A 26,953-nucleotide genomic window follows, 5' to 3' on the forward strand; every position below is an offset into this window, starting at 1 on the left:
GGGAGGAGGTGGGGGGGGGGGGGGGGAGGGGGAAATCAATGAAAAATTGTGCAGGGCTAATATGCTTATTCTTTTGATGTTTTCTTCCTATGGTACAAAAGAAGTTAAGTTGCCTGAAACATGCATGTACTCACTGATGCATCAGTAACTTTCACTGAAACAGCTCTGATAGAATTGCCCTTAGCTCAGTATAGTACTGACCCTGGAGCAGTTTGAAAAAATGTCTGTGTACTTGATCACTGAAGTCTATTGCTTGCATAGAGAAACAGGAGGAGGAAAAACACAATTCAGTGTTCTACCTATGTATTAAAGTATTAAAGTTCAAGTATTAACGTATTTTATGTTAACCTATTTCCACATTAGTAGTGGAAAAGAGTTGTCTGAAAGAATTGGAGAAACGTTATTTCACTTACTACCTTATTTTCAAGATCTTTAAATACGTTGAGTAAGACACTGCACTTTCATTTTGATGTTTCATCAAGGTTTGTTTTTCGGAATGCGTAATGGAATTTTCAACTGCATTACAGTTTAGCAAGCATATCTTTGTAAATCATTTGTGGCTATTTCAATGGTGAGTTAACTAGCCTCTGTTTTCTCAAGGGATATTTCTAACTTTCAAGCTGGAGTACTTCCACTTTCAGCTATTTTTCTTTGGCCTGGCTTTGATTTATACAAATGCTAATTATAGGGGCTTTGAATTTGTGTGTATACATAGTTTCACAAGGTCATACACATTTTTAATGAACTGGCTGAAATGCTGCTTATGTATTGCTAGGTTGTTAGATAAACAGATCACTATATCTTCTAAATGTTGTTTCATTAATCAGTTCAAAAAGAGAGGAAAAAAAATAATAGCAATACCAGTGTAAAGCAGATTTTTAGTTTCGTCTCCTAAAGTTATATCTTTATTGTCTTTGCAGGCATCAGAAGGTGTCACCTTCATTGGACCTGACACACATGCTATTCAAGCTATGGGAGACAAGATTGAAAGCAAATTGTTAGCCAAGAATGCAAAGGTCAACACGATCCCTGGCTTTGATGGAGTAGTCAAGGTGAGAAATCATTTAATTACTGTCTGCCCACTGTAGGAACAGTGTCTAAATCGAAGTACACCTATTGAAGGTCTGATGCGGAATGTAATTATAATTTCAACTTCTTTTTCAAGAAGATGTAATTAAAAATGGGGTACAGATTTTTACTAGTGAGAGAGCTTTGGAGAAGAAAAGTCCTTCATAATAAATAATGTATTAAGGACTGCTTCTATGTCCTTCTAAGTCTCTAAAAATATTTTGCTTTAAATTTAACATGAAGGCAGGTAAATGTGTTAAGTATCAGGTGTGGATTTGACTACCTGCACATATTTTTACGTCTTTACTTCTTGTTGGCTGAGATCTTGACAGCCCTAAGTTAACAGTGAAGTTTGTTACACTGTACGAAGCTTCCATTTTACGATCTGTGCTGATGGTGTAGATTTCCATGTGTTGCAAAACTTGGGGTGAGGATGAGGGGGGAATTTGGTGGCTCTTTGTCCGAATCTACATCTAGTGTTCTTCCTAGGGTTTTAGAAGGAATGATTTCCAACAATTTTTTAAAAGCATTTTGGTTGTTTCTTTTTATTTTGTAAGGTGAAATAAAGTGTGTCTTAGTTTTGGTTTATTTTCTGCTATAGTGAATGAGTATTAAGTTTTCCTGTGTGTCTTTACATACTGTCTGTGTTTATGAAGGTAAATAAGCTTTTTCCTTTAAAACCTTTGTCGTATACGCCTGAAACTTTCATGTGTTATAAAATATTGACCTCCTGGGTTGAAATTTTTCATGCTAGACATGTGAAGTTAGATTTTTTTTCAAATCAACTTTGAGTAAAACTCTGAGTTGCATGAAAAAGTGAGAAGTTTGTTTCAACAGCACTTCAATGTAGTGAAGGGAAAGCTTTTCAGATTTTATTTATGACAATTGATATTGACCTCTGATCATCATAAATCTTATTTACATGATGAAATAGGAAATGTCAAGATAACTGGGAACAACTGAGTATATTGATGGAATGCAGACTGTATTTTAAGGAGCAACATATACTAGGGCAATGGTGTTCAGCATCATGTCAGCTAAGTTGGATTTCTAAACTCTGTTAGGAGGAAAAAAAACCAAACCCAACTGAATGAGAAAGGTGAATAGAGTGCAAAGGGGCTAAGCCTCCACAAAATTGTCTGTTCTGATGAGGATGCCTGGAGAACTGGGTGAGTGAGAGAGAACGATAAAATGAAATATTTGAGGTCAAAAATGCACAAGAGAATTCCTCAGTACTTGTGATGGAAATGCTGGGTGTGTAATGCCTGGCAGTGGGATATGCTGCGACAGGTAAAAAGCCCAGACTTGTTTCTCTTCTGGAGGGCTCCATATGAGTGTTAGGCTGGCATTTGTGCCAATGCTGAAGATTGGCAGTGATAAGTTGAACGCAGCATTCCTTCAGGTTTTTGTTGCATGTTTTAGCAGTCTTTGTGTATGTGGTCCATTAGTGTTTATAAGATTTAACAGCAGCCAAACTATTGTGCATAAGATCCTCTGTTCTGTCCGATATCCTATATATTCTTCTAGAAATCCTGAAAATAACTTCTAGAAAAACCTCTAATTAGGAGATAACTTTGAATTACTCATCTAAACCCCACAAAACTTTCTAATGCAGAATCAAATACTCAAAATGCTGGTTTTATCACTGTATCAAGTTAAAACTTATGTAGGGGTCTGTTATTCTGCTAACATAGAGAAACGAACCTGGCAACATAGGATACTGGTTGATGAACAGATAGCCATATAACCAGTGAAACTGAGCTACTTACCTGTATGCACTTGTTTCTGAGACCTTTAATTGCACTGTTTTTTGACAATCATCTGAAGTGCTGACACAAAATGAAAGAACATAAGTGGTCCGGTTGGCAATTGGCTATATGCAGTGATAGTCTTAACACTGAATGAACTGGAATGTAGGATTGAGTTGACAACTCCAATCCTCAGCTATTGAAAGGAACTATGCAGTAGTTACTTAATCCTGAAGTGTCCATATCATATCAATTTCACATTCCTCAGCCTTGCACTAGTTCTGATTATCTGAAGAGTGTTGATGAAAAAGAACACAAGATTAAAAAAAACACTGCAGTGTACTCACTGAGTAAGACAAAGGAGATTCCACAGAAATTGCCAGTGTTGTAGTTTCCATCGGAAAGGAAAGGGGAGATAAAAATGTTAGGTTAACCAGTGCTTTGGTTACCAGTTCTAGGAAATAAAACTTCTGATAATTGATATTCTCATCCTCTCTATGGATCTAAATATGTTCCTGTGTTTGTCCTCCGATCTCCTTCCTGTGATAATGTGTCTTTTGCTAGGATGAATACCCGAGTAATTAGGTCATACAGGATGCCTGATCTTTGGTTAGAGCTTGATGTACTATTTTGCCAATTCAGACTCAGATAGGAAGGGCAAAGCTTTGTGATACCAGATACAATCAGAAGAGCAACACACAAGGAATTGCAGACTGTATATGATTTCTGCCATTCTGTAGGAGACTTGTTTTGGTCACAAACTTATAAAGCTTTCAAAAATCTTTGAGGGCTCTTTTTTCTTGAGAAACAAAATTTTTAAAGGTCCTAGGAAGGAGTTAAGTGTACTTGAGGTGATTAGAGGTGGCTTCATCTTTCTGGTGGAGTCTAATAAAGCTGGAAGAAAACAGCATTCATGCCTCTGACAATACCAGAAGTTAAGAAAGATCAGTTGCACGTATTCTTTGTGGATGAATAGTTAAAGCAAACATAGGGTAACAACTTCTAGCGCTTTGTTATTCAACTGGGGACTGCACTGAAAATCTTTGTTACTTGAAGAATTGTCTTTATCCAGCACTTGTTAAATAGTGCTGCAGATACATAAGTCCTTCATGAATAAAGGGTGTTTTCCTCCTCTTATCTATGTTGCTTAGCTCTTACACATAGCAGACGCTGGAGTTGCTAAGCTTTTGTAATAGCATCTTGGAGAAGTTGCATGCAGAACAATTCCCAGTGAGTAGAAATTAAATTAGAAATTTAAGAGAAGGAAGGCCTTCAACGGCATATTTAAGAACCTGGAAGGATTGAAGACGAGGATGCTTGGTATAACACACACAACTAACTATTCTTATATAGGCAAACACTGTAGCAAATACGAAACTGAGAATGGAAAGATGTGGAGTGAGAGTAGACAAAGGGTAATTTTATTCTCATCCCTGATTCAGTTTCTCAGTTGGCTGAGGCAAGGATTATCCAGTCTACACACATAAGGAACCCGAGTCTGGTGCTGTCAACTAGAGAGCCAACAAAAGCATTCAAAGGTAGTTAATTACAATTAGTTTCCTAAAACCCGATTGGGAGAGATAGTGGTAAATAGCCTTAATCAGAAGAATTAGTGTTAATTCACATGAGCAATGACTATACTAAAGTTAGAGCTGAGAAGATGTATTGTCTGTAAATGAGTAAAGAGGAATAAGTGACAAGAAGAAAGTGCAGGCTGAGGAATAAGTATAAGGAGACACTGTGGTGAAAAACTGGCAAAGGAATGGCAAGGGAAGAAAAATTTTTTTTTTTTTTTTTTTTTTTTTTAATATTGTTTCGTCATGTAGAGCCAGTTTGGTTTTATGGCTGGTAGAACACAGCTGGATGTAGACCCAGAAGATTAATGTCTCTGGGTGTCTACTTAATTTCGCTGATGTCATTAGACATGTTGAAGGTTTTCAGCAAGACTATGAATTTACTGTATTTGAGTTTCAGGTATCTGTTTTGGCTGTATTCTTGCATTGGGGTATTGACATTGGTATTAAATGATCACTGTATTGCTGGAGAGGTTGTTGGAGACTAGATATGAACTGGAGGTTCTCTAAGCCCAACACCCTCAGCCATGAAAACTATTATGTAGCTCTTCATAATTAATACAGTGTTTTACAGCTCTAGGAGTCTCTTAAACAGCTTTATCCTGGCATTCCTCTACATCAGAATAGTTTTGCTTTTTTGTCTCCACCTGCTGGTACCTGGCAGAGAGGCAAGTACATGAAATTAGGAGGTTAGAAATTCTTATGCTAAATGAGTATTTTATGTCTTTTTAACTTAATGAAATCAGCCATTTGTAAAAACACTGTGACATCATTTTATAACTCTTAGGATTTTTATAAACTTGTACCATTACTTGAACATTTTTATTTGTACAATAAAAGGTGGTGCTAAAATTATATATTTCTTTACAATCTTCAGTTTATTTTGGGAAAATGGTAGTGTAGCTAATGTGTTTTTGGAGGAAACAGCAGTAAATCATTGAGGACTTTTGCTTTTAAAAAATAATTCAAAATGCTTTTAATACCAGTGTGGTTTTGTGTATTTTGCACATATGGACTTGTGTGTTATGCAGTGTCATAGCATTCATTTTTTTGCCCCATTATGGTGAGTATCATCAGTTCTTTGCACCAAAAATCTGAAATAATTGTCCTAACTTATGAGTACTCAAACTGCTGCTGTATTTACGTAATCTGCAAGTGAAATACATGATACTAAAACATACTTTCTTAGGGAAAAAAGATCAAAAGAATTACCAGAGATTTCAATATGTCAGTTGTTTATTAATTTTTGTTTATTAGTTTTTCTCTTTAAAGCACAGCATTTTTTTTTTTTTTTTTTAATTTCAGAAATGCTCTTTGAAGGCTAAAGAATTTGGATATGCATAGTTTTTTTTTTTTAATCTTAAGAGTTTGGGTTCTAATATATTAGAACTGTAAAAGAAACAGATGTTGAAACAGTGTAAATTAATAACTGCTAGGCAGATGACTTCAGTCTGTTCAAGCCAGAACTGAGACAATTAGTGCTGCTGGTCCGATGCCGTTTATTACTTAAAGTTGTTGTATGCATGTATAAAAATACAGTGGCAGTGAAAAGTTTCCCTATAATGATTTGCAGCTTGTCTTTCCGTGGACTGCAACGTATCAGTTAGCCACTTGTTTGCAGGTAACTAAGTGAAAAAAAATTACCCTGTTTGCTTCCCCCCTCTTAATTCTATTTTGCAAATATCTGAGTGAATTTGCAAGAGAAAAGAAATGTAAAAGTTTCCTTCTCGACTATAATCGTGGCTCTTCGTCAGTCATCACTCTTCCTGCATTTTGTTCAAGAGGCTCTAATTGTCTGCATTTGGCAGGTTTAACACTTCCTGACAGAGAGGCTATTAAGGGGAAGTATTCTCGCATAACTGTCACAGGCAGGAACAAAGAACCTTCAAACTCAATGTGTGGAAACCACTAACATTCTTAAATGACCCTTTTCATGCATTTTATCCCTTTAAGCTAAAATTTGGAGGGTGCAGGGTCATAGAAAGCAGCAAGGTGTAATAAAACAGTAAACCCTGATTTTTGGGGGGGGGGAGTTTTTTTTTGCTAGATTTATCTCTTGACTTAAAAACAATTGTTATTTGGAAAAATCTCATTAACAGATGTGACTGGAGTAAAAAGACTTAAAACTGATGTTGCTTTCAGGACTGCTTTGAACTTAACAAGCACCGATTTGTGGAGCAGACTAGCTAATGAAAGGAAATTAAATTTTCTGACAACTTCCCCTGCCAGCCCCCTTATTCTTCATGGGGCTGTTACTAGGTACTGAAGACTTTTAAAGAGGATTTTGTTTTATTATCGGACATAAATGAACCAGGTATGAACATTTCTTATGTATTTTTTTAAAGTTCTGACCTGGGTGCTTTTAAAACGGATTGCCTTGAAAGCTTTAAAAATATCAGGTTTCATTTTAATGTTCATAAGTCAGCCCCCATAGTTTCAGACACACTTAGCAGCTGGTGGTTTCCAGACATTACTGCCTTCCATACAAATTTTTTAATGCATGTCATGGAATAGTATAAATATTAGCAAATTTGGATGGAATTTTCAAACTTAACCCATGCCACTGTAATTTAACCCTTTTTCTTTCTAGTATTGTATAATGGAAATACATTGTTATCAGTAGAAGAAGCCAGAATTAACTACTGCAGGAGAAGAGATTTGGTTATTAAATGTAAGCAATTCAAGTACTCCCCCCCACCCTGGGTTTCCTAGTACTTTTTTCTGTACCAGGCTATAGTAGTATGAGTCAGCTGAAGCAATAGGTGGCATCAACAAAAGGATTTTTCTAATTGTCATACACTAGTAGTGTGCAGACTCTTAAGTGGAAACAATTATGTGAATCTTCTCATTTCAGATACAGTTTAAAATGATGCATTTAATGTTTATTCTGTCTTTAGAATGAAGAACTTACGAAAGTGAAATGCTTGTGTTCTTTCTTCAGTAGACACAAAAAATTTGTCTTTAAAGAAGTTCTGCAAGATTTTTTCTGAACCTGAATCACTCCCAAACAATAGAGAATCAACTCCCCCTACTGACAACAACCAGGAAAACACAAGAAATACCTGTGAGGACAGAAACAAGCTGGCAGTGGACAAACTTTAACGATCTGATTTATGGTCCATTATTGATTGTAAACTTCTAAATTCTAGCATTAAATTCCTACAACTGCAGAAAATAATTTTGCGATCCTGGTTGTGTTTCCTGTCAGCTGATTCCTCGTTGCTTTGAGTTTCTCAGTATACTAATGATGAGGTAGAATTTACATTCCACTTATGGTATTAATTTTACATTCCTCTGGCTGAAAAGGGTCAGAAGGTTGTAAAATCAAACATTAAATGAATCAGAGGAGACAGTAGTGCAATATATGACTGCCCTCAGGACATAGTGCAATGGCTGATGGGATTAACGTTGGGTCTCATTTCCTGCTTTTACAGGATGCAGATGAAGCTGTCAGAATTGCAAGGGAAATTGGTAAGTTCTTAAATTAGCTATGGTGGGATTTGTGTGCCTCTCAGCAGACATGGTTGACTAAATTGAATGTGTAATAAGTAATCCCTATAGAACAAATAATGTTTTAATAGTTTTTAAGTTCCCTGTTGCCTATAGGGGCTGGAAGAATCTAGGCGTTAATGCCCTGTCTCTTAAATCATCACATTTTTAGCTTTACAAACTGGACTTTACAGAACAAGTGCAGCTGTGATTTGTGGAATGCATGTAATATACAGTAATGAGTAGCTTGCTAAAGGAATTATTTCAAAGTATATCTGCAATTGGACACGATAGTCAGAAGTTAGGCATGGTACACTTCTCTTTATATGGAGGCTGACACCAGTGATGTTATGATCTTCATCCTTCTTCACTCTGTGGACTACAGTTAGCTTGAATATCATGCAGAGCGCCAGCCTTTCTTCTGTGCTTTCTGGAATAAAGTCACTGTTCAGCTTCTGGATGTCTTACGGAATGGTGAAAAGAGCAACTAGCAAACTGTCTGGGACTCATTTTGATGAAGGTTAAGTGTAATATGTGCTTAATGAGTTTTGGCTTTTATTTACTAAAGCTTAATATTAGGGAAAATATTAAACCATATGCTTGAAATTACACATGTTCTTAAATGCTTCCTAGAAGAAGAATCTAATGCAGTAAGAGATTTTTCTTGTTTTTTTTTTTATTTTCATTTTAAGACACAGTAGCCATGAGAAGCTATTTAGGTACATCACAGGTACATAATTCAAAGGATGTATCTGCATTTGAAGCTTCTCTTACTGATCTAGCTACAAATACATCTCACCTGTGTCAAAAGCTATGGCTGTGCCTTATGTGCCAAATAGAAATTGGGACTTGCACTGCTGCAGATGACTTTTCATCTGTGTAACACCATTCCCCTTTGAGTTTAAGTTGGTTTTTTTTTACCCTGCACTGGGTAACTGCCCTGAACCCTCTTGGCATAGGCCTGGCTGGCTTTTAGGCTGACATAACTGAAGTCAGCTTTTCTGTGGGTCAGTCTTTATGTCCCTGTTGGGAAATCAAGTGATTACTGATCACTGTCATGGGAGCAGAAACAAAAGGAAGAGGTTATCGACCAAATCGGAACATTCGGACGAAAGCTGTAAATAAAATTGATTTTAGTCCTTAAAAAAGACATAGTATTATTACTTTATTTCAGTTCAGTTTCATTTCAATAGTCTTTCTTGCTCTTGTTTTTTAAAGATTTCCTGCAAGTATTTTTAAAGCAGTTTTGATTAATGTAAGTCGGAAGGCATTCAGTGGCTTCCTAGATAACCTTTAAAATGTATTCGTGCTTAATTTTCTTTTGAGTTCTTCTGGTGTTCTGTTGACTGGTTCCTGTCTTTGATATCAGTAGCACTTTGGAGGTCATTATATCAAGGCAGTCTTAAATCTGTAGATATTAAAGTCAATTACAGACAGCTGGGTGGTGCTTTATCTAGATGGCAAATTCTTAAACCATTTTGATACAAAAAAGTTTTGTACTATGATGGCATGCAGTGTAAGAAAAATGTCCTTTCTAGTTTTTTCCCCACCCATGTTTTGACCAGTTGATCAGTTTGGTTAAGCTTCTGTCTAATCATGACCACTGATCAGAATAAAACCCAATGATTTTTAATGTCAAAGGATCTAAAATAGGATGAAATTGAAGTCTCTTATGTATTTAATGCATTTGTCTTCATGTATAATGCACTTGATATGCAACTGAATACTTTCAGATTATTTTTAATTTCACTTACCCAGAGTGTCAGTCTTCCAAGAATGTTTAAGTAATTATTAAAAAAAAAATAAATTAATTGTGGGTCAGCACTTAAAACTCTCAAACATTGTGTAATGTTCTCATGCTGCCTGCATTTTTTTCCTGCTTCTCCCTGCTATGTTCTGTCCAAAGATCCAGTAGTAGTGGAGCATGGCACTTAAGGGTTGAGACGCTGCCTTTACCTGTTTCAGTGACTATTATTTCGGGATACAAATTTTGTCAGCATGGGAGTAAAACCTACCTTTTTCCCCTCATTTGAGATGTGCTCTCCCAAGTTGTCAAGAGAGAATGTGACAGATATATTAGGCTAAATCAGGATTTGGAAGAAGTTCAGGCACAAATTGATGTATAGGCTCCTTTCTATAGTCTGCCTTCTCTATTTGTCTCTGTGGGCTGCTGTTCTCTTGTGATCCCTTCTGTAGTGCTTAATCACATTGGCTCTTTTCCCATGCTACTTTTAAGTCTGTTTGTAAGTTGTACATTAAGAACTGCTGGCTTCTTGATTTCTGAAGCATCGATGTAACTCCAGAAAGTTTTACTCTTCAGTTTGAAAGGATTGAACAACTATGAAGTGCAAGCAGTTAACTAAATGAAATTCTGTACCAAACTGAAGAGGTGAAAACCATGTTTTTGTCATGTTTCATTTGACATGGGTTTAGTTGGTACTAGCTTTCCAATAATGGATATTGAAAAGGATCTGGTATTGCCACATGCAATGTTGCTCAAACTGATACTGCACAATGCAGTCTGTGGTCTACTACCTGCAACTTTATAAAACTGGTTAAATGACACCTAAAACTATTGTGGCAAAGGGCGGGAACTAACAGCTGTGGGACACCAGAAGTTTTACTCCTTTTACCATTCAGATTCTCAGAATGGTAAGGGCCCTGGAAACAAAGCAGTCCTAACTTAATAGTACCTATTTAACAGCAAAAGTATACCTGATGATCTTCAGATTTGACAGCTTTTTGCCTTCTTGCCTTCTAAGATATTTTTAGACCCATCCTTCAGATGTGTCACAAGAATGTAAAACTATAGAACAAGAGTAGTTTTTGTTCTTACATGCGGTTTTAATTTCATGTAAATTGGCATCTAATTTGAGGGAAGGGTTGAAAACCTAACACCTACTCAAAAATGTGCCTGCTTTGTGAGACTATTCATTGCTGTTGTCATGAGTCCTTATAAATGCTGTTAGAAATTGTTTGCATACCTCTCCCTTCCCACAACTAATCCAAGCAATCCATGTGAGCATACTTCAGCAATCTTGATTGCTGCTGAATAGTGCAAAACTGGTTAGGAGAATGACGAGTGATGCATCCTGATCCCAGCATCCTGTACCCAATATGTACACAAAACTTAGATTCTACAAAGTCTTCCTTGTCTTAGCTCACACCAGTCTTTGATATTGGCCGAAGAACTGCTGTTTAGCTTAGTTCAGTGCCCCAGAGAGCGAGGAGTGTGTCAAGGCATATTTGAGCAAAAGTTCAAATGCCGTTATTTTCAGGGGACTGCCTAATCGTCATCCTAGCTTGCAGAGGTCTGTTGCAAAGAATTTTTCTTCTCAACCTAAAAAGTTGTATGTATCTTTCCAAAACAGGCCTTACTTTTTTTATTTTTAACTATATTGCGGCTCTCTGGAATCTTTAACTGCCTTGTATACAAGGGTGGTCGACGTGTAATCAGTATACGTAAAAGGCGGGGGAAGCAAAGTGGTCCTACGCTTGGTGAGTGATACCAGTAACCCATGCATCCTGTCTGATAATTTAACCATTTGAATTGTGATATATGAACTGTAATATTCTGTAGCATGGAAAGACTCACCAAGGCTCACTGCCAACATGCCTATTTTGCTGTTGAAACGAAAGAACAGTAAATTAGGACTACACTGCTTACAGAATTAAAATCAGCAAGCCATTCAAGAGACTGTTAGACTGAAATTGTTAGCATAATTGATGATGATTTTTTCAAGTACATGTAACACTGAATAAGATAGATTAGGTGATGGAAATTGCTATAGTGAGTTTGCCTTAATAAGGCATAAAACAATGCTTATTTCAGAACTTCAGACTTGCAGCCTCTTGAGTTGGAGAGAGTCTCCGGCTGGTGATAGTGTTGCCAGAGGTGTAAGTTCGCTAGTGTTACCCAGTTAAATCTCGCTTCTTGCATGAAAATCATATGAGATGTGCTTTTTCCTTTATTTCAAGATAGCCAGTGACTTGTCTAGGAGCCTGGCAGTTGCCAGGGATCTGGAAAAGCAGCTACAGTGTAGATAAATTGTACTTGTTTAGATATTGCATATGCTGCATTTCATGAAAATAAGTTGAACTTCACTGTTTGCTGAATGCAATCTAGAGCTATTTTGCGCATGCCCTTTCACCTCTGGAATTGTAGAGGCCTTGAAAATACTTGGTATAGTTCTGCATCGAACTCATTGTTACTCTGTGACCTACCCCATACCCCTCTGTGGGCAGCATCAGATATTTCATAGGAAGACATAAGAGACACTCGAGCAAGCTTATTTGTATGGCTCTGTTTAGTCTTGCCCTTATACCTAGTAATTAGAGATTACTTTACACTCTAAAGCATGACAATTTATAGCCTTTTGGTCATCCCTACCTACAGGAACTTGATTTGTGCTCTACATATGCTTATCTATTACCTCTCTACAGCTTTCAGCCACATGAATACTCTGTAGCATGGGGTTTCACTGTCTAATAACATGTTATGTTGGAAACTATTTTATTGATTTTTGCTGTTTCTTTGTTAATTTAGTGTTCTCTTGTACTGTTACTGCTTTCCTGCCTTTCAATCAACACTACTCTGTTTCTTATGCTTGCATCATGCCTCTCTCCCCCCCCCAATCTTGGTGGTTTTAATTATCTTCTCCTGAACCTTCTTTCAATTAAATGACTTTGGGGAGGAGGTGGGCGTACTGTATTGCTGTCACTTGACAGAGCAAGAGTAGACCAACATTCCAGAAAGAAACTGTAAACATTAGTTACACATATGATAGCAAACTTGACCATTTCTACTGCGAACCGTATTCAAATGTCCGTTTCTGTCCCCAGATCAAAGCCTTTTATAGAATGTATCTTCAATTTGCAAGGACTGATGAACTCTTCTTGCCAGACAATATTGGCTGGTCTGCTATTTGGCTTAATGTTATGATTTTCATTAAACATACTGGAGACCAAAGACTTGAAGAATCTTCTGCTATCCTGGAAATGTCAAAAACTTTCTAATCAGCTCCTTAATTTTCAAATTTCTGTACATTCATGTGGGAGAAAGGTGGAGTTCACTGATATGAATAAGAAATTGTTTTAGGAAGTTGCTTTGAAAGAAAATATTGTACTACAAGATAAACAATCATTACTAAATCTGCTTTTAAACTGCATACTTTGTTACTGTACTTTTCTAGCTTTCAGAAAACTAAGGTCCTGACTCGTACCCATGTTAAGGCATCTTGTTCTGAGAGTAACATATTACCAGTTATGCACAATGCTGTCAGACTTATACTGCTCACTTTTTCTTACTACTTGTCAGTTCGGGGAAAATCCTTTTTTATTGTGGGGGGAGAGTGTAATAATCTGATTTCTGTGATACTATGACATAACATCTAAGCAGCACAGCCCTTGAGGTGCTCTGTTATTTAAAGTGTATTGCACCAGAAGTGCTGGTAAGATACAGCTTTGCTTACTGAATCTCCTGACTAATAGTTCATGAAGATCTGCTGCTTATTTTTGCCAGTAATTTTTTGAAAAAAATTATTACAGCTATAGCTTATTTCAGCAGTAACAAAGGAAGAAAATTTTGTTCCTAAAGAAATGTGAGTTTAAAAAGGTCAAATGTCTTTATTCATAAATCACTTTGTTACTTGGGAATAATTCATTCCGTGTTTTTTTGGTATAAATGAAATGGAGAAGACAACCTTTCTTGGCTTCACAAATCACTGCACTGACAGCTAGGTCTTGAAAAGAAAAATCTCTCCTCTCCCTCCAAACAAAGTGTTTTAATAAACGAAGTTATTGTCTACTGGCATTATTGGACATGTGGTCAGTTGTCATGTTCCTCTGACCAACTGAACAAAGTTTGAACTTCTGTCTAATTGTTCCCCGCTGTTAGGCTACCCTGTCATGATCAAGGCCTCAGCAGGTGGTGGTGGGAAAGGCATGAGAATCGCTTGGGATGATGAAGAGACCAGGTGAGATGCTGTCCGAAAGCTTGCCTTGATGAATGCTGCAGTTACTGAAGTCCTATTAAGCCACTGTGAGCTGACAGTTGAGCATATATGAAATGTTAGACAGAGAAATTGGATATTATTTGGTTTCTTCCCTTTCGTACAGTGAGTGGTATACTTTGGGAGTTTGCATGTGTCTATTTAAAATTAATGTTTGCATAAACCTTACAAAACATAGTCCATTAATTTGAGTAAAAAACCATTACTTAAAACTGCCTTTAGTCCAATGATAGGCTGTAAATTTAGACTGTAAGTAACATTTTGCTGTATGCCTTTCAGAATGCTGATGTATTGTCTGTGTGTTAGGTAGAATATTTATTGGCCCTGATTCTCAAACGTTAATGCATGCCATTAGTTCTGTTAAAGTTAATGAGACTGATTATTTGATTATTCGTGTGTGGAAACACATACAGTGTTTCCAGAATGTGCTCTAACAAATTGCATACTTCTGCGTTTAAAACATTTGTCTCAGCAAACTATTGTGCCTTTGCTTGTTTGAAACAATGTTTGTTTAAACACGCAGACATTTTCATGTCTCTTAATGGTTGTCTGAATCCTGAACACTTCACGATGCAATGTTACTGTCTCAAAGTTTTACAGTCCATTCTCTACTGATATTATGGCAGTGAGGAGCCTGGTTTCTACCACATGTGCCACTGATGTTACAGAAAAATGTGTTCTGGGATTTTTTCAAAGGCTTGTAACAAAAAGCCTATTTGATCCAAAATTAGATAACCTTCTAAATGTTTTCCTTTCCACATAGAGAGAGCAGCACACATGCTAGAATCAACTCAAAGTACAACTCAGATTTTCATTAGTTCAGTTTAGTCACCTGCATGATTTCCCTGTCATATTTTTCTGTTTCTCCAAACCTAGTAACGGGGAAAAAAGGTCAATGAATGGCTGGCAGTTAAATTTTAGATTTAAAGAAAACATGGGGTTGGGTTTTTTTGGTGCACCTTGCTACCTCTAGCCCATTTATATTCAAATCTAAATAGGAAAATAAGGTTTTGTGCATTAGAATGAAAATCTAGAATAACCTGCGTGCTTATAAGGATGCTTTGTTCTCACTGCTTTAGAATCCAAAATTACTGCCTTGATCTTGTTCAGGCAGCAATTGCATCTGTTGGACTTGAAAGGAAGGCATTCATTTCTTGTTTTGCTCAGAAAGGAGCAAAGGAACTCGATTAAAGTAACTGTTTAAAAATTGAAAACTGGATCTAAAGTCATGATTGCTCATTTGTTTTGGAGAAAAGTTGTGGTTACTGTTTAGAAAGTCACCTGAGAGAGCTGATTGGTATCAACGGAAACTAGCTAGGGATGTTCTTTTTTGTACATTTGCATAAAAAATTAATTTAGTGATATTACTTTGACCCACTGATATTTAATTATACTAGTTTGAGATGCTTGCCTTGTTTGTGGAAGACCTTTGAAGTACCATTCAGCTCCTTATTATTTGCCAGTGGTGTCCTTATAATAATCCTTTTGGTTAGTTATGCAAGCCTTGTCTTTACAGTGTAATTTTATAAAGTAGTATCTAAAAGGTGCTAAGAGAAAGAACACCTAGACTGAGTCACAGATCAACAGTAGTTACTGATCCTATATTGAGGAGAAATGCTTATTTTAACATTTATGGGTAAGCAGGAATGAAGGCAAAATTAACTTGGCAAAATCCTTGTTGCAGGAAGTTAAAGTGAGATTAAGAGAACTGAAGATAGAAACATTTACTTTTCATTTACATATGAAGTAGAGCATTTGGGTTTCTATGTAGTCTGTCTTGAAGAAATACCTATGAAGTTGTAAAAGATTTGTTGTATGTGTCCATTAATTGTGTTACGGAACTAAGATTGTTCCTTTTTGTGTCTGAAGAACATCTGGCTAAGTGTTTTGAACGTGATTCGACTTGTTACTGACAAAACAATGTATCTGATCATTTTAATAATACATAAAAAGTTGTTGACCTCATGTATTGTCTTGCTGCATCAAATCCATGTAATCCTAAAAATAAACTAATTTTCAGCTATTGGCAGAATCTGAAAAGCCAGTATCTGAATGGCCTCTTGTATTTCAGGGTTCATAGATGCAACATGAGCATGAAGAATTATTGATAACATTTTGATTTGTAAATTTGTTTTGGCTTTGTCATATGGGATTAATTCCAAATGCTATTTGATAAAAAAGCCCTTGTATAAACTAATTTTATTTGAAACATACTTTTGGATTTTCAGGATAGTTGAAAATTTCTCATCTCAACTGGCTATGCATAATATTAAAAGAAGGCTTAAATATATTGTGTGGTGTGACATGGAAATAGCCACTGGAAATGGTAAAGACCTATCTGAACGACTTAATTGTTACTGTTACAGAATTATTTGCTGTGGTAACTTACTGGTGCTTCATCTTTCACATCTTGTAAATATCCCCAATGATTAAAATTTTGTTAGATTCTCTAAATATTATGATATAATTCCAGCTGTAGCTAAGATTTCTGTAACTTTCAGCTAGTATTTCTTACTAGAAATACTAGAATAGTTTTACCACTGTTAGAATTATTATTTTTTTTTTTTTCTTCTTGAAATAGCACTTCATGTGCATGTGACTGTGGAAGGCTGCCATGTTGCCCCCTGTGTCTTTATCTGGGTAGGGCTGCTGTTATATTTCTTCAGATATGAATCCTCCTAACTCTCACTTCTATTGTTTTTTCCAAATTTTGGTCAAGTTCTAGTGTGGAGTTTTGTGTACAGTTCAAGCCACTAACCCACATATGAAATTAAAATAACTCTCTCTTCACTCTAATGTAATCCCTAGTCAGTTGTCTTGGTTTGAACAAGTAGAATTTAGGATGCCCTTTCTACACATAATAGATACCCACTTGAAATTATATTGAAAATGAAGTGCAAATTTCTGGAGAGCGGTTTATGTTGAATTCAGATTTGTAGGTTCTACACAGCCTGAGAAAGTTCTGCTGCTGTATGTATCTGAAAGTACTTCTATCTTAGTGTAGTTGATCCATCCCAGCTCTGGTCTTGTATAGGAAGAGCCTCTGTGCTTGCATCCCGGAGAGCCTGATCCAAAAGTGCTTTCCAAATGTAGTTCATTATGAAGTTCAACAAAACATGACTAGGGTAGGTGTCTGAATATCTAGAAATTTTCTGTATCATTCCTTCTTTGATTGTGGAGAAACTGAAGGCTCTCTTGTTTTCAGTACGCTTATAACAATTGTAAATAAGTCTTTAGGCTTCATGGCTTCAAACGGTTTGCTGGCAGCTCTGAAAAGGAATTCACTTGAGGACCCTATTCTCTCCAAAGACTTAACTTTTCTGGCAGAGATTGTGATGGATCTTTGAACACACAGATACTTACTGGTGTGTGGGTTCAGTATCCTACAGGAGCTACTGGCCCTTGTTTTTAAACTCTGTGGATTTGCAGATAGAAATTAGTTCCTCTAGTTAGTAGTTTCAGCTGCAAACATAACCTCTAAGTTGGAAATTTGTACTGAATTATATTCTAACAACTCCCTTTTGAGAAATTTGGAACTTTGTGCTAATCCCCCCCATCCCCCAACTTCTGTAACTTTTCCTAGATATTGAAATCTTGCAAGCTTACTGAGTGTCTGTTTTGAAAGCTTTCAACAAAGCAGCTTCCAGCAACAGATACTTAGAGATGAAAGATTTTTCCTTTTAACTTATAACGACAGGAAAACATTAATTGTCCTGTTACTGAAATTCTTTCTGGGTGCTAATGCCAATTTTATGAACGTAAGCTAAACATCTGCTCTCAAATTCCAAGAACCCCGTATAATTTCTCTTCTGCGGTCCTGTTGGTACCCTGCTGTGTTTACTTCTGCTGTTCCACAGTTGTTGCTCTTCATTGGGATGGTACAACAGGGTATGCGGGACAACTACTAGCAAATTTGTTTTTGTAGTCTGCAATAATTTTCTGCAGTTTCCCACCTTCCTTCAGAAACATCTGTTGAAGTTTTTTTCCTCATGTTGTAATCTTCCAATGGCTCTGAAGGAATGAGCACTGGAACTGGAAGAAGTTGAAATGGAATAATATGTAACAAACCCCCCTACCTCCTGAGGCAAAGGAAGTGCGAAGTGTGCAGTGTGAGAGGACAGTGCTTTAAAAAACTGAACAGGATTCCTTAATACAAGCCTGTACATTGAGTTTTATTACCTTCCCAAAGCAGTGCATTTGACCTGTCAGACTGCTCTGCAAAAATAGGAGTGTATGGGTTTGGTATCTTTGGTCTGTCCTGCACAAGTATGTGCTGTAGAAGTGTTCAGGTAAGGGGAAGGAATCAACTGGATGTGTGAAGAACAGTGTTTCCTAAAACCTGCTTTTTTTAAACACAGATTTCCATGCTAGGTACATGTGTAAACATATGTAATGTGCTGTGACTAGATAATTTTATTTTTTTTAAATTTGGAGTCAAGCTGAAGCAATGGATATTAGCTTTGAGTGTAAAATCAAGCAACATTTGAGTATTTATTGGTTATTTAACTTACTAGTCATGGTTTTAGAGGGATTCTACTGTACTAATGGTTATCAAACATCTGTTTTTAACTAGATGGCCTTTCCAATTCTAGCCTTGACAAGAAAAGACTATTTTCGTTTACTATTTCCTGATATTGGAAACTGAAATATTTCATAATGACTGCAGTCTTTTGTTAGTGTCTGGCTGCCTCCAAAGTAAGTGGTTGTTTTAATTAAAGCAGCAATGCTGATCTCGGAGCTGGAGGCAGAAAGTTTGCATGGGCTATCTCACTTCAGACAGCCGCAAGAAAGATTGTGGCGAGATCAATAAACGCTTTTGTACAACTTCAGTGTGAATAAAAGTACTGGGGGGGGACAGGGACATGGGGACCTTTAAAGACATCCTGTTCTTCTCTCCTTATAGAATTGTGCATGCTTGAAGGGACCTAGGGACATCATCTCATCCAGCTTCATCCTTGGAATAGGATCAGCACTCAATTTGAAGCTGGTTACTTTGAGCTTGGCCCAGTTGGGTCTTGCGTTGAGATTCTACAGCCTCTCCAAACAGCCTCCCACATTTCTCAGTTCTTTCCAGTAATTTTCTTTTCCTTACATCCAGTTGGAAATTCCCCACTTCAATTTATGGCCACTCTCATTTTTCTGCTGTGCGCTGCCATAAAGAGCTTGGCTCTGTTGTCTTAGTAAACTCCTCTTTAAGTGCTGGAAGGCTGCTATCAGATGTCCACTAAAGCCTTGTTGTCTTTCAGGTTCAACAAGCCTACCTGACTGTGTCAGTCCTGGTGCTCTCTGACCATCTTACTTGAGCTTATCAGCATCTTTGAGTACTAGGAGTGTCCAAAACTGGATGCAGTATTTCAAATGTGGTCTAACAGCTGCTGAGGTAAAGGGGAGTGATTGCTGCTGTTGGTCTACTAGTGGTGCTGCAGTTGATACAACCCACTATTCAATTAGCCTTCATTACTGTCAGGGTGTGTTGCTCACTGGCATCACAGCCTGTTATCCACCAGGACCTCCAAGTCCTCTTAAGCAGCCAGTCAGTTCCACAGCCTGTACTGATGCTGGGGGGTTAGGCTGTGCTAGGTACAGGACTCTGCATTCGTTCCTCTGGAAACTTGTAAGATGCTTGTGAGCCTATTCCTCCAGACTGTCTAGGTCTCTCTGAAATGCAGCCTTGCCCTTGAGTATATTGATGACCCCGTTTTAGCATGGTCCACAGACTGGTGGTGGTGCCTTCCAGGTCAATGATAAAGAGGTTAAACTGGTTCCAGAGTAATAAATTCCTGGGGAAATTCCCTTGTATTGGATTCAAGGTAGAGGACAAGCTGCTAACTTTGAGCCCAATGATCTAGCCCGTTTTTCACCCATCTAGTTGTGCACCTATGCAGACTGTAACATTCCACCTTGGAAACAATGATGCTGTGGGAGACAGTTAAGGTCTTGCTAAAGTTGAGGGACATGTCTACTGTTCTCTTGAAATTCATAGGTGTAGTCATGGAAGACAAGTAGGTTGGTCAAGCATGATACTGTTGGTAAAGTCAGTCTGTTCTCAGTCACTTTCTCATGTGTCTAGAAATAGCTTTCAGGAAACCTTGCTGCATGACTCTTCCCTGGAATTAAAGCAAGGCTGACCAGCTTGTAGTTCTCCTGATTCTTTCATGCTTTTCTCAAAGATGGGTGCAATGTTTGTCTTCCTCCAGTTATCAGGAATCAAAGCCTTTCAAAGATGACAGGGCAGTCTCACAATGACATAAGCTACCTCTCTTAGCATCCCATCTGGTCTTACTGACTTATGTGGGTTGATTTCTCCAGAGATCCTTGATTCTATCCTCTTCTGCTACTGGTAATTCCTCTTCTTCAGCCCATCTAATGTCTGTCTTGAGAAGTTGTCCCCAACATCCATCAGAAACCTCCCAGCTTGCTTGTGGTCTTCTGTATTGTTTTTCCGATAGATGTCAGAGAGGTTAGTTTCCTGTTAAAAAAAAAACCCAAACCAACAGCCACCCCTCACCCTCCAACCCACTAACAAATCAAAAAACCACCACCACCACCCCTCCAACCAGCCCACAGCCCCAAAACAAAAATCACACAAACACTCAAGGTCTTGGAGACTTAGATTGCTTAAAGAAGAATTTGTCCGCTTTGTCAGCTTGAGCAGGTGAGCTGATAACAAATTTGCACTGCAGTATTACCCTTACTGGCCTCTTGATCCAGCTCCTTGACCTTCCAGCTCTTGTCCTCTTACCCTTTCCCAAGAAGAGATCCATTTATTTGACCTGCCCTTTCATAAAAAGGGCAAGCCCGTCCTGTTGTCTGTCTTAAAGCTTGGGTAGCCATTCATTGCAGCACTGCAGTTGTGTGACCTGTCCTACCGTGTCAGTTATTCTAAGGATGCTGCAGTTCTGTGTCTGCGTGCAGGCTCCAGCTCCTGCTTGTTTCCTTGGCCTCATGCCTTTGTGTACAGCTGCTTGAGGTGGACCTCTTTTGAGTTTTCCTTTGATGCTTCCAGCCTTTGACTAGTGTGCAGCTCCCACCAGCATAACCCACCCTGGCCCTGAGGAGAGACAGTGGTGTTTCCCTGCCCGCCTTAGGCATGGGTTGTGGTGGCCTTTCAGCCCCCCCTGCTCCAAGCCCAACTTGGGTCAAGGTATCTGATGGTGTGATGGGTACTCTGCGGAGTCACCATGTGTGCCGCATGGTGCCATATGGTCAGCAGTGCTCCGGCTTACCCGCTCCCTGGCTGTGCCTGTCTTCAGGTGGCTGACCTGGAGCGTGAACCATCCTTGCAGCAGGCAGCTACGGGTCCCTTTTCATCATGAACCAGTCTATCAATCTACAAATTGGGGAAGAGCTAGTAGAAGCTAATGGAAGCACCTGAAAGCAGCAAATCTGCATGTAGGAAAAAAAAAACAAACAAAACTGCCACTAGGAGTTACAGAGAACTTAAGAAAAAACCTTAAATCAACAGAAAATCTTGCCTGAATAACTAAATAAATAACTTGCAACTAAAATGCCACCTGCCCCCCACTCCTCCTTAGGAGAAACTACCAAAAGTATCTCCTGCCAAAGCCCATCTTAGCTGCTTCTGTTTGCTGTCCTCCTGGCATACTGGCTCAGCTGGTGTCCCTGTAGGGTTGGGTGTCCAGTCTTGTCTAATGGACAACTGGACGATAATTATCTTCCGCACTCCCTGCCCCTTGCTCTAGCACCGGTGGCTGGTACCAGAAGGCTGGAGAAAGCCGTGTTAGTAGGCGGTTAGTGATTGGATTGTGGGTTTGCGCAGAGCAAACTCTGACCGGAGTGCCTCTTTACTTTGAGTCATAGCGTAGAGGTATTAACGATTGTCTTCATATAGGTGCCGTACATCAGCCTGAATGATTGGGTCATGTCAAACATCAGAGCTTGATTAGGCTGCAGACAGCATGTTGCTTGTGTGGTAAACTGTACCTGGGCCTAGACAGGGGCACTAAGCTCAGGCTTTGCTGTCCCAAGTTCCCCACCGCTTCTCTTCTGGGGTTAGTGTGGGCAGGAAAGTTTTGGACTTGGTCGCACATATCGGTACAGTCTTGCTGTGCGGGGAGAGTTCCTTGCAGTGAGGCTCTGTAGGGCTGTCGCTTGTTGAAAGCAAATGATCCAAATACAAATTCTCCTCTAGCCTATACAGCTTTTTTTTTTTTTTTTTTTTTTTAAAAAATATTCATAAAGAGGCTCAGACCCATCTCCATTTGGTTAGTATGATCTCTTTAAGGAAGGTGAAGTGTATTTATAGTAATTTTTATCGCTGAACAAATGCAACTGCACAGTTTTGTAAGATGCAAACAAGGTCAGAATACCTGAGATAGTCATTCTTGTTATATATAATTTAAAAAGATTTACAGATGTATGGATTAGTTAATTAGGCACCTTTTTTTTTTTAACAAGAATTGCAGTTTAGATTTCTAATTAGCACATACTTCAATGAAGGAAAAATAGTCAATTGTGCATAAAACTGTCTGATGGAATGTTTACAAAAGGAAACGGAGCTTTTGATATAGGAGTTAAAATAGCTCTAAATCTGTTTCAGTAAGAAACACTGTGTATGGCTGTTTGTTACCTCACTTAGGTTTTTTGGACAGATCAGGTAGCGTACAGAATCACAAATTTTGATGTCCCTTTTCCTCTTTATTAAGTAATTCAATAAGTTGAAGTTAAATATGAATTTAGGAAAGATTGTACATTGAGTATAGTCTCTCAAAATTATAGCATATATTACTCCACAATCTTGAAAGAAGGTAAAGAAATACCTTTAAATATACATGTCTCTATACTGTGAATGTACCTGTCTCATGTTTCTATTGTCTAGGGTTTGTTTGTGGAATTGAACTAGATTCAGGAGATGGAAAGCAAGGAAACGTCTACTCAGTTGTGCCGTAGTTCTTATTCTGGGCACGAACATCAGGGCTGCTGCATTTCAGTAGTCAATCCCACAGAAATTTACCCCAAACTTTCCATATGCATCAACACGAATGGGACTAATATGCCACTTAAAAAAGCCCGTAGAAAACTTCTGTGGAGCCTCTGGGTCCCTGCATTATGGTACATTTCACCCTAACAAAGCTGTACATGGAGTTGTTTGTCAGCAGTTATGCCCCATAGGAGTAATCTTTCTGCCATGAAAAATAAGTTAATAGATACAGTATCTTACGATCTTTCTTTGAGTAATTACATATGTAAAAAAGGAAACGGAGGGAAGAATATGGAATGCCTAGTATAACACTCAGTTATACTTTAATGCAGGGAAGAACTAGTAGTACAGCTGGTATGCTCTATAAAGTAAAATATTGCATCTTCAGGTTGCGTGTTCAGTGATTGAATTTACAAGGTCTGCAATATTACATCTGCAGTTCTTTCATCTAATTAATGTGCAACTAACCTTTGCTGCTATTGGATATTAAGAGGGCTGTGTACCTTAAATAATGGTGAGCTTCACCTTTACTTCTGTATAACAAGTACTTTGTAATTACTGTTTTTTAAAATTCAATTATTTTATTACTTTTGCAGAACAAAATGCCAACAAGGAAAATTCATACAAGTAATTGTCATAAATGCTCAGACTTTTAAAGACACAAAAATTCTCTGTGCTTTGAGAATGGTTGTTGGGTTTTTTTGGTGCTTTTTTTTTTTTTTGTAAGAAAAGAAATTAAAAAGGGATACTCATTAGAGAATCAAATGCAAATGATAAAACTTGGTTTTTGGATGTGTGTGTTGATTGATGAAGACTGCCAGAAGACTGGAATGAATAAGTGTTCCTTCACCTTGTATACTTCAGAACTTGACTTAAGCTTTTAAATATGGATTATTCTTTTTGTTTTCCTTATTTAAGGGAAGGTTTTAGGTTTTCGTCTCAAGAAGCTGCTTCAAGTTTTGGCGATGATCGCTTACTGATAGAAAAGTTCATTGATAACCCTCGTCACATAGAAATCCAGGTTTGTATTATTATTACTACTATTAATTATTGTTTGTTTGTGTAATAAGGTTTGAACTCATAAATTAATGAAAGTTCAAAACGTTTCAAACACTCCACTAAAAAAGGCCTGGAGTCTTGTGTTTTCCTGTGTCTTGGGCCATTGCTCAAACTCCATGGCTATCATGCACAATACAGCCTTCCTGTTTTTATTCTCTAGCCTTTCTTTAGCAGGAAGACAATGGACTGTGCTCAGTTCATTGGGGGGGGAAGTTGTAGGCATCTGTCCTGAGGGCTGGAGCTTGAACTCTGGGTCCTGACTGCAGTGCTTGAGCGCAGCAGAGGATGTAGGAGTTCAAGCACTGCCACACTTAACATTTTTCTTGCAAGCTCTAGGTGGTTTTGTCAGTATTTTGGATTTTGTTCCAAAGTATCTAATGCTCCCTTGGGAACTGAGGGAGATTTGTGTCCCATTTTGGGCAGTTTATGGTTCAAAATCAGGTGTATTCTCCTTAACTTCTGGATTGTGACCATTTATATCTTTTACTGGATCTAGCGTTAAGCCAGATGTGCTAATGCAAAACAAGACTTGTTTGTTTTGGACGGACTCTTTAACAAAGTTATAATTTTAAAATTTGTGACGTGTTTGATTTTATGTATGCAACTAAATTGGGTTTGTCAATAGCCTTGAAATAATCTTTCTGGACAAGAAATCTATATAGAGTATGTCTGTTTCCTCGACAGAAATTTCATTTGTTGTTGTCCAAAATATAAACTCTTCCTAAGTTGTGCTTGGTTTGATTTTTTTTCCCTTTTTTTAACAGTGAGAGCCTGAAGTATTTTGACAGTAGCTCAATAACTGAATGAAACAACAATAACAATAAATTTGATAAGGTGGAATGATTTGTAAGAGAGAAATATTTAACATTTTTTACTCCACCAGTTATGTGCCCACAACCTGATACTTCCTGTGTTGGTGGGGTTTTTTTAATTTTTTTTTTTTTTTTTTAAATTTTATGTGCATAGGCTAATTTATTTCATATCATAGAATGGTTTGGGTTGGAAGGGACCTTTAAAGGTCATCTAGTCCAACTCCCCTGCAACAAGCAGGGACATCTTCAACTAGATCAGGTTGCTCAGAGCCCTGTCCAACCTGACCCTGAATGTTTCCAGGGATGGGGCATCTACCATCTCTCTGGGCAACCTGTGCCTGTCCCTCACCACCTTCATCATAAAAAAATTTCTTCCTTATATCTAGTCTGAATCTACCCTCATTTAGTTTAAAACCATTACCCCTTGTCCTATTGCTTCAGGCCCTGCTAAAAAGTTTGTCCCTATCTGTCTTATAAGCCCCCTTTGAGTACTGGAAGGCTGCTCTAAGGTCTCCCTGCAGCCTTGTCTTCTCCAGGCTGAACAACCTGAACTTCTCAGCCTGTCTTCATAGGAGAGGTGCTCCAGCCCTCTGATCATCTTCATGGCCCTCCTCTGGACCCGCTCCGACAGGTCCATGTCTTTCTTGTGCTGAGGACCCCAGAGCTGAATGCAGTACTCCAGGTGGGGTCTCACCAGAGCGGAGTAGAGGGGCAGAAGTGAAGAAGAAACAGTGAAATGAAGAAACAGTCAGTAAAAATGACATTTAAGCCTTAACCTATTCTCTTTTGAAGGGTCACAGAAAGGTATATAGCAAACGTTTAGTTTCATCATTGATCTTAGGTTACAAGAGAGGTCAGACTGCTAGAGCATCTTCCTATATTCTCTTGCCATGTTTAATAATTTTTGGCTACTTATCTCTGTCTGTCTTTTTTTGGTATGCAAATCAGTACATCTTAAAGATCTGTTCCTTTCAGTGCTTGTAGATTTGGGAGCTTCAGCAGGTTCCTATTGACTCTTTGATGACTAAAGTTAGATGACATTGATTCCGCTGTACTTTCATGAGTTGAAGGCAGATTTTACGTTGTCTTGATTCCCTTAGGTTTAAAAAAGGTTACCTCTAAAAAATCAGTTAGTACTGCATTTAAGAACAATCGAATAATTTCAGCTAGATTAAACAAAATAGCTTTGCCGTTCATAATTTATAGTTTTATTTATAAAAAGTGTACAATGAAGGTTGTTTTCCTTACACAAACACTTTGATGGTACCTTTTAACAATATCATAACATATCATTTTAACTTCATGTTCTAATCAGCTTTAGGACGTTGACCTTGGTTCATTTTCAAACTGCTAAATATACAAACAATTTGAGACCAGATGCCAAATATTTATTAATTTAGCAGTAACTTTTAAATAGAACTTTTTTTTAACATTCTCATATAGCTCCAAAGCATTGGTACTTAAAATTGTTAAATAAGGGGTTTCCTGTGTCTAGCTATAAAACAATCACTTTGTAAAACATGAGAAAAGACTAAAACAATTAACAGGAAAATAGAGTCCAAATAGACTTTATGCTTGAACTGATTTGAAGTCTTGTTCTCCTGAAATATCTGATATAAGAGACCTGAGCTTAAAGTAAGAGTACATGGAATGTCTAACTATTACTTGGCTAAATAGCAATCCTACAGCTGGAAATAGAATTTAGCTGAATCCTGTAGGAGAGCTTGCGATACATTCTATTTAATTATTTTGGCATATAGGTGTACATAGCATGTACTAATGTCCTAATCATCTAATCCCACAAAACAGGACATTTTGTCTTAGGAATATTTAGATATTTAGAAAAAAAGTTGTAGCTGTGACATGCTTTTTTTTAGTGAGATGTGTACTGGAATCTCACATCATCTTAGAGATGATGATTTCAACATTCTGTAAATGTCTTCTGAAATATAATTGTTTTATGAAGTATGTATGTTCTTTAGTTTCTGATTATGAAAACAGTGGATCCAAAATGAAAGTAAAAGTCTAACACTAGATGTTGTTTGGCTTATTCAATTTATAATTATGTTTTCGTAGCAAATGTTCATGCATGTCTCTTTTTGAGCCATGTTAACTGATAATGGAAAAAATTTCTTTTAAGATCCAGGTTGCAGAAATTAAGTAGGATACAAGAAATGTCCTGAAGTGAAAGAAAATATTTACTAGTTGCCTTGATAAATATTTTATTATCCCTTTGAGGAAAATAGAGAGA

General features: G+C 37.7%; 1 protein-coding gene across 1 annotated transcript in view; it reads left to right on the forward strand.

Moving 5' to 3' along the window:
• The window catches only part of PCCA (propionyl CoA carboxylase, alpha polypeptide), a 295,541-nt gene that overhangs the window by 80,816 nt on the left and 187,772 nt on the right, over positions 1 to 26,953 (forward strand). The window contains exons 7-10 of the mRNA XM_010578343.1: positions 921 to 1,052; positions 7,825 to 7,861; positions 13,776 to 13,854; positions 23,750 to 23,852. Of these exons, the coding sequence (XP_010576645.1) occupies positions 921 to 1,052; positions 7,825 to 7,861; positions 13,776 to 13,854; positions 23,750 to 23,852 (351 nt within the window). The remainder of the gene's footprint in view (positions 1 to 920; positions 1,053 to 7,824; positions 7,862 to 13,775; positions 13,855 to 23,749; positions 23,853 to 26,953) is intronic.

This window comes from Haliaeetus leucocephalus, unplaced genomic scaffold (assembly GCF_000737465.1).
Source record: "Haliaeetus leucocephalus isolate CR32 unplaced genomic scaffold, Haliaeetus_leucocephalus-4.0 Scaffold626, whole genome shotgun sequence".
NCBI classification, from domain to species: Eukaryota; Metazoa; Chordata; class Aves; order Accipitriformes; family Accipitridae; genus Haliaeetus; species Haliaeetus leucocephalus.